At 52.5% G+C, this 11,006-nt stretch overlaps 1 protein-coding gene across 1 annotated transcript; it reads left to right on the top strand.

Moving 5' to 3' along the window:
* The first annotated feature begins 3,555 nt into the window (after positions 1-3,555).
* On the top strand, positions 3,556-4,905 carry LOC141971306 (D(1) dopamine receptor-like). Its single transcript, XM_074928565.1, has one exon. The coding sequence runs from the start codon at positions 3,556-3,558 to the stop codon at positions 4,903-4,905; it is 1,350 nt and encodes a 449-aa protein (XP_074784666.1).
* Positions 4,906-11,006: the final 6,101 nt, after the last annotated feature.

The following is an 11,006-nucleotide window of genomic DNA, read 5'->3' as shown; positions in this document are numbered from 1 at the left end:
TTCCTCCTTAGGTGTGTTCTGAGATGCACAGAAGTTGGGTAACAAATTGGATCCCTTCCCATCTTCCCCCCCGCCAGCCCAGCTTTGAATGTCTGCCTCGGTATAAGTTGTGTGCAGGGGTGAGATCCTCTCTTTAAGATGTTTTCCAGCTCCTAAAGCGGAGGAAGGCTTCCTTGTATCTTCAACAAGGCCAAGTGCCAGGTCCTGCCCTTGGGCCACAACCACCCCCTGGGTGGCGACAGGCTCGGGGAGGGGTGGCTGGAGCTGTCTGGGAGAGAAGGGTCTGGGGGTTCTCAGTGACAAGCAGCTGAACAGGAGCCAGCGTGTGCCCGGGTGGCCAAGAAAGCCAACGGCCTCCTGGCTTGGGTTAGAAATAGCGTGACCAGCAGGAGCAGGGAGGTGACAGTGCCCCTGTGCTCGGCACTGGTGAGGCCATACCTGGAGGTTGTGTCCAGCTTTGGGCACCTCAATCCCAGAGAGATCTGGAGGGGCTGGAGCGAGGGCAGAGGAGGGCAATGAGGCTGGTGAGGGGCTGGAGAATCAATCCTGTGAGGAGGCAGGGCAGGAGCTGGGAGTGTTCGGTGTGAGGAGGAGGAGGCTGAGGGGAGCCCTCATCCCTCTCTGCAGCTCCTGACAGGACATTGCAGAGAGGCTGGGGCTGGGCTCTGCTCCCAGGGGATCAGGGACAGGACAAGAGGGAACGGCTGGAAACTGCCACAGGGGAGGGTCAGGCTGGGCAGGAGGAGAAAATGTTTCCCAGCAAGAGTGGTCCGAGAGTGGAAGAGGCTGCCCAGGGAGGGGGGAGTCCCCATCCCTGGGGGGGTTTCAGGGCCGTTGGGATGAGCTGTGGGGGATGTGGGGTAGGGGAGAACTTTGTAGAGTCGGGCTGAGGGTTGGACTCGATGATCTGAGGGGCTTTTCCAACAGGAATGATTCTATGGAATGATTTCCTGGAATGCTCCTGGCTCAGCGGGTGCGACCCGAGGGTGTGGTGAGCGGCCAGCCCAGGCCTTGGCTGTGATTTGATGCTGTGTGACAGGTCACCTGCCATCGCTGCCCTCTCAAAGCCCAGCGAAAGCATCCTGCTGTTGGGCTCTCGCAACTTAGATCTCAAAAATAGTGGTGCCCTGCAGAGGGAATATGAGAAAAACGCCCTTCGGGGCACAGAGGACAGTGCATCTGCGTGGGTCAGTGCACTGCCAGGGTGCTGCGGTGTCTGGGCAGTTGGGTGGCCCTCCTCTTCCTCGGCTGGGATCCTGGGAAGGAGCTGGCCTGGCACACAGGGAGGTGCGGGGCCATGAGCCGGCTGCTGGTGCCATCTAGCTGCTCTTCCTGGCATAGGCACTTGGCAGGAGCAGGCTGCAGACGGTGGAACTAATGAGGCTTAATTAAACAAAGCCTTCAGAAGTAAATGCTGTGACATGCTGGCAACAAGTTCCTTTAACCTGCCACAAAGCAAGCGTGCTGTTTACTTTAGGAGTAAGCTGCTTGGTGCTGTATCTTCAAAAGAATAATTGCGCTCTTGTTGGGAAGTTGTTCTTGAGCAGTTCCTGCTCTATCTGGGCTTGTGCAAAGCCTGGGTTGCAGGGTCAGCTTAATTAAATCTCAGTGCAGCTGAGCTGAGGCTGTGTAGATTGGCTGCTGCTTTCTTCAGAAGTGGTGTGTGCGAGGAGCAGAGGCAGAGGTCATCGTGATACACTACAGCAGCTATCAGTGTAATGAGTGGATTGGTGCCGAACTGCCTGGTTGGTTTTTGCAGTTTGATTGGGAAAAACCTTTGCTGCTCTCTCCCACCTTGGCTGGTTTATCAGCAAGGCGTTTCTCAAAAGCAGGTCCCCATTTAAGCAGCTCTTACAGAGCTGGCTCTCGAGGAAACTTGCCTCTTAAAGAGCTTTTCTGACATTTCTTGATCAAAGGAGCCCTTTTGCTTACAAAGCGATGGATTCCAAGTGCCTCCAAGGCTGAACTGTGCCTTAGTAGGTCAGAGCTGGTTCCTAATATTGTGTTGTTTTCTCCCTCAACATAAGAGGGGAGAGTCTTGCAGAGGCATTTGCTTGTCAGTCTGAAGCGAGAGCTTTGTGGGGTAGAAAGAGGACTAGTTTTGGGGGGAGTACTCCTGCTCATTCCTCTGGAGCTGCCCCCACTTCTGTGATACCACAACGCCTGGGACGGCCGTTTTTCCGCCCTGGCAGAGTACCAGGATGTGCCCCAGCCTTCGGCACGACAGGCTGGGGCTGTGGGGCTCTGCTCAGCCCTTGTGTGGGGAGGCAGAGCTGTTCCTGTGCTTCCCGAGAGATGGTTGAAGGGTAGCAAGGAGAGCTCTCAGGGTGACCCCAGTTTGCTGACAGGGCTGCTGCAAAGACACCTTGATTTTTCTGGTTAAGGCTTGCAGCTGTCAGTTGATCATTGAGGTGATAGCTACTGTGGAATTGGCTAGGAATTAAAGAATGATGAACTTGAAGCTACCTTATATCACTTCACTGAAAGTACTCATGTTTATTCAGGATAAAAAAAAAATAGTAGTGATGTTCAGTATCCTCTTTGGTTCTATAGGTGACCTCTACTGAAAGAAAGACTGGAAACTGTGCTGTCTGATACTTTCAGAAAGGAAAAAAAAAAAGTGGGGTTTTTTCCCTTTTTTTAATCTGTGGACCTGAAGGAATTTTGCAGTGGTACGTAAATGCCAGTTTTGAACCATGTACAGCTGGACAGCTCGGGATGGGGGGAGTAACTGCCCTCAGGTCATGTCTAAGCTGTGGCTCAATGCCTGCGCGGGGAATTCAGGCGTGTCTTACTCAGAGATGAAGCACACTGAATTTCCATCCTGATTTGCACTGAAGACCCTCAAATCCCACTTGACTGTTGTTATTTTACCCCTTCGATCCTATCGCCTAATCCCCGAGCAATTTACCCTGTCAGCTGCAGACTCCCCATGCCGCGTTCCTCTGGGCTCGCCGAGAACCCACCTGGTGCGTTGGGGACCTGGTGTGCGGGCGCAGGAGGATCTCACCTGTGTGAAATCCAGAGGCAGTCAGCAGCAGAGGGAAGAGCAGACAGCAGAGCAGCCTGGTTTATGAGCAGGGAAGGTCTTTCTGGAAGAGCAGAGAGAGCTCAGATTCCCTCTTGTGTCTGGCAGCAAGTCCAGCGCAGAAGGGATTGACTGGGATTCTGTAGCAGGCACCAGATCGCCAACGGATGAAGAGCTGCTGAGAGGAGAGGGAGGAAGGCTTGCAGCAAAAACCCTCCCAGCTTGCTCAAGTGCTGAAGGTGAGTGCCAGCTCTTTGTGAGCGGCAGGCTGCAAGGAAAGAAAAGTGGGGTGGGAGGCAATAGGGGAAAAAAAAAAAAAAATGCCAAATGCCACGCTGTCAGCAGCAGATTTGGAAAGGAGCGAGAGCTTCAAGCACTTTTCCTTGTGTCCGGCTGGGCAGGAGAGCTGGGAGGATTGCAGTTGGTGCTTCTGAGATGGCAGCGGAGCAGTGAAAAGGGGGTTTGAATGCTGGTGGGTACTTGAACAGCTGTGAAACCTCTCAAGGGACTGGAACAAAGGGGAACCCATGGATGGATTTTATTTCTCCACAGAAGGAGATGGGCAGGATGTGATCAATGACACCGGCAGTAGGAAGAGCTGGGCAGAGGAAGGCAACTCCAACTTATCCTTCCGTGTGGTGACAGCTGCTTTACTTCTCCTCCTCATCCTCTCCACGCTCCTGGGCAACACCCTGGTGTGTGTGGCTGTGGTCAAGTTCAGACACCTGCGCTCTAAGGTCACAAATTTCTTCGTTATCTCCTTGTCAGTGTCCGACCTCTTTGTGGCTGTACTGGTGATGCCCTGGAAGGCTGCCACCGAGGTGGCGGGTTTCTGGCCCTTTGGGGCTTTCTGTGATGTTTGGGTGGCTTTTGATATCATGTGCTCCACAGCCTCTATCCTCAATTTGTGCATCATCAGCGTGGACCGTTACTGGGCCATTTCCAACCCCTTCCGCTACGAGAGGAAGATGACACAGCGTGTGGCTTTCATCATGATCGGAGTGGCTTGGCTACTGTCCCTCTTGATTTCCTTCATCCCTGTGCAGCTGAAGTGGCACAAGGATCGTGAACTCCTTAGCCAACAGGAGCCAGGTTTTAACATCACCGGGGAGGAGAAGAACTGCGATTCCAGCCTCAACAGGACTTACGCCATCTCATCTTCTCTCATCAGCTTCTACATCCCTGTTGCCATCATGATTGTGACCTACACCCGCATCTTCCGCATTGCCCAGCGGCAGATCCGCAGGATCTCCTCCCTGGAGAGGGCGGTGGAACATGCCCAGAACTGCCACAGCAGCGACTGCCCTCACGAGGCCTCCCTGAAGAACTCCTTCAAGAAGGAGACCAAGGTCCTCAAGACCCTCTCCATCATCATGGGCGTCTTTGTCTTCTGCTGGCTGCCCTTCTTCGTGCTCAACTGCATGGTGCCCTTCTGTAACCATGACCTGCACGAGCCAGGGGAGCTACCTTGCGTCAGCGAGACTGTCTTCAACACCTTTGTCTGGTTTGGGTGGGCCAACTCTTCCCTTAATCCCATCATCTATGCCTTCAATGCAGACTTCCGGAGAGCTTTTGCCACCATCTTGGGCTGTGGTTGCCTTTGCCCCAGCAATGCAGTGGAGACAGTGAACTTCAGCAATGAGCTGGTCTCCTACCACCACGACACCACGTACCAGAAGGAAGTGGTGACCCTCAGCTACCCCCAGCTTCTCCCCCATGCTGCTCTGCAGATGGAAAACAACGAGGTGTCCTTTGACAAGGTTTCTCAGGCCTCCGAGCCCTCTCACAACACCTGCCCTGTGGTGATGCATGTGGAGTGTGAAGCGGCTGTCTCTCTGGAGAAGATTACACCTTTCACCAGCAATGAGTTCGACTGAGACGTGGTTGGGAACGGGGTGGTGGGATGGTCTTGAGGAGAGATGGAAGCAGGGACGCTGCTGCGGTTGCCTGAGGAGGCTGAGGGTGACATGGATATTGTACTCCGGGCTGGAGTTTGCGTTAATAAGTGTGGAGTAGCCAGAGTGATTTTCCAGATGGTGCAGGGGGTTCAGATACTTTTTTTTGTAACTCAGTTTCAGATCCAGCCCGGGTGGGCAGTAGAGATCTGTGTTGCTGCTCTCTCTCTAGGTGACACATGGAAAAATGCTTTCTGCGAAAGATGACAATGCAAGGCCTCGAATTCCACTTTCCTTGTGACTTCAGCTGAGAAAGCAAAGACTTGTGTGGTCTGCTGAGCCTCTCCTCTGTAATCGGTGAAGTAAAAATGCAGCTGTGCTTGTGAGGAGAGAGGCTGGTTCTGCCACTGCCCGCGTCCCACAGGCCGTTGGCCCAAGGCTGCCAAATGGGCACAAGCCAAATGCAACTGCTTCCTTGGTGAGAACTGCTGCTGGCAGAGCTAGATAATCCTGCCTTGGGCTTGGTGGGATGGTGCTGTGCTGCAGAGCAGCCTGTGGCTGGGGAAAACCCCCGTTTCTGGTGGGCTGTGCAGGAAGGAGGTGGTGGCTTTGCTAGGATAACTCTCCTCAGCTCGCCTCTGACTGTCTCTCTGTTGCTCAGGCAAATTATCCCGCGGGTCTGGACAGGTATGCAGCCACCTCTGCTGGAGCCCCGAGGCTGTGCTGGGTAGCAGCTTGTCTGGAGCGTGTTGCAGGGAAGGATTCGGGGTGCTAAAGGTCTCTGCTGGCCCCTGGAGCAAGAGCCAGGCTCTCTAAGCTGGGACTTGCACAGCTGAGCGCAGTCTAGGATGAACGTAAACTGTGTTTTAACCCCAGGACGTGGGACTGTTTGCTTGGAGCCTTTGGGACTGAGGATGTCTGAGCCCTTCAGGCTCTGGGGGTAGAGGAGAAAATCAGATGTTAAAGCAAGAACTTTGCTGTTTTGGTTTCTGTGCCTCCGCCACATCTTCCATCCGTCAGGTCCTTTTCCTAGATTATTTCTTCCCCCTTTTACTTTGTTCTCCCTCTTAATTCCCTTCCTCCCCCATTTCATTAAGGATCCTTCCACACTGCCTCCCTTGCTGTCTCATTTCAATAATAATGCCTCCTGAAGAAGCACTCCTTGCTCCCCTGTACTCTTTAATTAGCCTCTCCTGTGCATATGGGAGCTTGTGTCTGGTTAGCTGGGGGTAGAAACATCAAGTGAACAGCCCCCAGCATTTCACTCTGACATGGTTGACTTCAGAAAGGTGTTTTGATCGGTGCCTGGTTAAACACGGCAGCAGCAAGCGGCACATCCATGTCGTCTTGACTCTGAGACATCTTTAGCTCCCTGGCACAGCAGAAAAGCCTCTCCCCCTCCCCAGCGAACGCTAACAAAGAGAAAAATCAGAAAGTGATAATTACGGAGTAACGGTAATTATTAAATAGAGCCCAATTATAGTCAAGTTACAGCATAATCAGCGTGGGAGGGGAGCGGAGCTCACCGTATCTCCAAGGTCGAGGTGTGGATTTTTCTAGGGAAGTGCTGATAAGACTCAGCTTCGTGTAGAACCATCTCCCCGTGGCCGTGGTGGCTAGCTGTCAAAACCGAGACAGTCTCGGGGGCTTTCAGCTCTGGGAGGACGATACAGCCTAAGGTAGAGAAGGAGTTGTGCTGAGATGGGGACGATCGCCTGGTGGGTCTCTAGGAGGCCCAAGGCCCCCGATCGGACGTAGCGGCAGCGTACGTGGTGATTTCCCACGCTAAAAGCAGGGTGTTGCAGCACGTGTAGCGTGGTTGTGCTTTACTTTGGGACTCCTGGCTTGGTGGTGAGACGGAGTCAGAACACCCAGCTTTGTTTCAAAGAGATACTGGCCTGGCCTCCCTGTTTTTGAAGAGTTTACTGATACTCGTGGCAAAGTTCTGGGGCTCAATCCACAACGAAAGAGACTGGAGAAAAGCAAGTAGCTTGATATTGCTGTGATGAGTTGCAGGGTGAACCTGCAACAGAAAAACAATGGTGAGGGTGATGTGATCCTTTTTTTTTTTTTTTTTTGTCCAGTTATTGCCTGCATTTAACCTGTGTGGGGGGACACTGTGCAGTCCCCCAGGTGCTGGGGCTCTCCTACCAGAGGGGCAGTGCACCAGGTCCCTCTGGCCGGGCCTCTTCCCTGGGACTCCCCTGGCCACACACGTGGCTTGTACCTTCCTGTCATCGAGGAGGTGACGAGGAGCTAAACCAAAACCTTCCAGATTATGGAAAAAGCCTCTGCACATCACAGACATTCCTGTGGTCAGCCTGGGAAACGGACAACAGCTCCAAACTGGTGTAACTCAGGCTTGCTTTGGCAGAAATACACCTTGAATTTTTTGGCTTTGGAATGGGTTTCTTTTTTTCCTGCTATGGGTTTCCTGCACAGATCTCCTCTGCAGTTCCACCACGAAGCATCACCCTCCTCCTCCTCCCATCCTAAAGTCGTGCAGCATACTGCTACATCCCTGCCTGTACTTCAGAGGTGGGTGAAATGAATTCCTACCTGGGGCTGATCCTGCAGCAGGGACCACGAGTCAGGGCTCTGTTCTGCCCTGGTCATCCCAGGTAAACCAGTTCACTTTCTGGAGCTCTGGTTTTGCTATGGGTGAGCTGGGGGCACCAGCGCTGGCTCACCCTGCAGGCAGGTTGTGAAGACGGGTGGGTTTTTTGGGGCTGTTGGAGTGAGCGCAGCTGTCAGCGCTCAGCATCTAGATGAGGATAAACTGAGTAAACAGGAGCACAAATCCCAGCCGGTGTGAGTTGGATTGTGGAGTTAAGGAACAAACTGGCATCTTTAATGCTCTGATGTCCCTCTGCTGCTGTGGAGGTATCAGGACCCCAGTGTTATCTCGTTAGGTGCCTGGTTATGTGAAGAGAGATCATTAACTAGGGAGAGGTGTCCAGGCCCGTCAGGCACTCGCTAAGCCTGGATACACAGGGCCTAGGGGAAAAGGAGCATTAAAATCTCAATTTAAATGGAAATCGGAGGCTGTTCCTGAGAGGGAAGGGGCAGCAGCTGGCAGCCTGTCCTGAGAGCGCAGCCAGGGCTGGCGGGACGCGGAGCTGAGCTGTTGGGGCTGGCCAGGACTCGGCCCCCAGCTGGAGGAGGCGTGTGTTTGGGGAAGGGGGACCCGAACTGCACCCGCCGGGGGACGGAGGTGGCTGCCCCGGCCCCTCTGTGGATGGCTTGAAGCACCTCACCAGGTGCTGCGGTGCTCTGCCTGCTCCGTTCCCCAGCCCTGCCCGGATAAAAATCCCGTTTGCGTCCACAGTGTGCGAGTCCCATCCTCCCGCCACACTCCCGGACTCTAAGCTCCTTCAGCTCTGCAGGGTTTTTCCTCTTTTCTTTTCTTCCCCGAGTAGCTCCTGCCGCCGTGATGACCAGCGAGCACCTCTGAGATGTTTAACACCGTTACCATGAGCCTAAACCGCTCCTGGAGCGTCTGCCGTGGAGAGAAAAGTCTGTGGGTCAATCCTGCTCGTAGGTAAACGCCAGCAGCGGTGTGAGGGGGGGCTGTGCTGCCCCCCGAGGCTGTGTGGGCGCCCGCTGCCGGCACTGCTGTGCGTTGGGGACACGGGACGGGGGCACCACGTGCCCTGACTCTGCTTTGCAGCACCCATAGCTCCCACTCTGGAAGCCTGCGCCCTGGCCCTGGGTTCAGGGCGTTGGCTCAGCCTGGCTCTAGAGGAGAAGGCGAGCAGGGATTTGGCATCTCAAACCTGGGCTGGAAGTTGTGCCTCCCTGCTCGTCGGTTAGAAAGGGTGCTGGAAGGCTGGGGAAAGGGCGCCGTCTCGCTCTGGGCAGGCACAAAATCGATGCTCGTTTTATTACATTGGCCTGGGGCGGGTGGGAAAGACTCTGGGAATTAACTGGGCGTGCGGGTGATGGATGCAGAGTCCTGCCCGTCGCTCCCTTCCCAGCCGGGCGGCAGGAGGAGCCTGTCTGGGGGCACAGGTGAGGCAGGGGATGGCTGCTGCCCCCCAAAATGATTGATTTTTTTTTTTTTTCAGGTTTAGAAGGAATGGATTTAGCCGAGAAAAGAGGGAAACAGCGCAGGGGAGGGGAATGGGATGTGCCTGGTGTAGGTTGCTGTTTTGCCGGACTTTGCTCCCAAATTGGAGACATCAGCTGCGCTTGTCATCGGGAGCCAGCGCTGGCCTCCAAGGAAAGCAGCTCCGGACAGGGGTCGAGACTGGATGAGGGTCTCCAGATGCTTGGAGGAGCCTGGCAGAAGCTCTTGTGAAACCACCAGCCTGGCTTTCTCAATCTATATGGTAATTCTGAGCAATCAGTCAGCTATGGCGGGGGGGGGGAGAGGCAGGAGAGATTCACCCTGCCAAGGAGGATTTTCACAGAATCCCAGAATCATCCCGGTTGGAAAAGCCCTTGAAGATCATCCAGTCCAACCATTTACCTAACAGTGACAATTCCCAACTCCCCCAGATCCCTCAGCGCTGGCTCAGCCCGACTCTTCAACCCCTCCAGGGATCCCGGGGACTCCCCCCCTGCCCTGGGCAGCCCATTCCAACGCCCAACAGCCCCTTCTGCACAGAAATCCTTCCTAATATCTAGTCTCAACCTCTCCTGGCGCGGTTTGGGGCCGTTCCCTCTCGTCCTATCGCTTTACTCCTTGGTTAAAGAGACTCATGCCCAGTTCTCTTCGGGAGAGCAAAGAGAACCAGCGTGAGGGCGGCTCCGACGTCCCGGCCGCGCTGCCTCGCGTCTGTCCGAGCGCGTGAAGGAGCCGGGACACGGCTCTTTTCCACCCCTACAAGAGAAATCACGAGGGACGCTCGTTACCTTCGAGCGTGTCGCTCACGAACCGCGCAGTTGGTTTGCACCGACCCCGCTCCCGTGTTGAGCAGAGGCTTCGTTGGGGCCCCGCGGCCCCGTCCCCGCGGCGCGGAGGAGCGATGGGGACACCGAGCTGGGGGACGGATGGCAGCGCGGGGCAGCAGGCGGGCGATGGGGCCCTGCCCTTGGTTTGGTTCTGAACAAGGTTTGAAATTCTGGAGGCCACTGCTCTCCCAAACTGCCCCCCTTTTCCCCCAGAATTCATGCGTTAATTTATTGCGGAATCGGAGGATTCGTTAGAAACGTTGAGTCTCATTGGATTCACTTGGGCGCAGACCCAAATCGCCAGTTACTCACCCCAAACCTCAGGCTCTCGGCATCCCGACCGCCCTGTGCAGTCTAAGGAAGAGGAGTGGGAAGAAAAAGAAAGAAGAAAAAATGGTTAAAAACGGGGACGTTGGGCTGGAGGAACCTGTGCCCTTGGGGAAAAGCGGGTAATTCTCTCTGGGGAAACTGGGCCAAGGAAAAGGAGCAGGTGGAAGTTTAAAGTTTTTGGGGGTGGTGTCTGCTTCAACAACCCCCCCCAGACCATGGCATGTCCAGCATCAGAAAAAACGTGGGTATTTTAGGATTTTATTTTATTTTTAAATTTTATTTTATTTTTTAAACTTTTAAATTTTTATTTTATTTTTTATTTTGATTTTTTTAAAATTTTGTTTTTCTTTTTTATTTTTTTAATTTTGTTTTTTATTTTATTTTTTTTGTTTTGTTTTTTTATTTTGTTTGTTTTTTTAGTTTGTTTCTTTTATTTGTTTTTTAATTTGTTTTTTCTTTTGTTTTTAAATTTTTTTAGTTTGTTTTTTAGTTTGTTTTTTAGTTTGTTTTTTTAGTTTGTTTTTTTATTTTGTTTTAATTTCATTTTTTGTTTTTTTATTTTGTTTTTTTTATTTTGTTTTTTATTGTTTTTTTATTGTGTTTTTTATTTTGTTTTTTTTTTATTTTGGGTTTTTTTATTTTGGGTTTTTTTATTTTGGGTTTTTTATTTTGGGGTTTTTTATTTTGGGGTTTTTTATTTTGGGGTTTTTTATTTTGGGGTTTTTTATTTTGGGGTTTTTTATTTTGGGGTTTTTTATTTTGGGTTTTTTTTAATTTTGTTTTGCTTTTTTTACTTTGTTTTTTTTTTTTTTTTTTTATTTTGTTTTGGGGGGGTGTTGTTTTTGTTTGTTGGCTTT

The sequence above is a fragment of the Athene noctua genome, chromosome 28 (assembly GCF_965140245.1).
Source record: "Athene noctua chromosome 28, bAthNoc1.hap1.1, whole genome shotgun sequence".
In the NCBI taxonomy this organism is placed as follows: domain Eukaryota; kingdom Metazoa; phylum Chordata; class Aves; order Strigiformes; family Strigidae; genus Athene; species Athene noctua.
This window is presented reverse-complemented; position numbering and strand designations above follow the sequence as displayed.

Coding starts and splice junctions, on each gene's coding strand:
- LOC141971306 (XM_074928565.1), top strand. CDS start 3,556: ATGGATGGATTTTATTTCTCCACAGAAGGAGATGGGCAGGATGTGATC.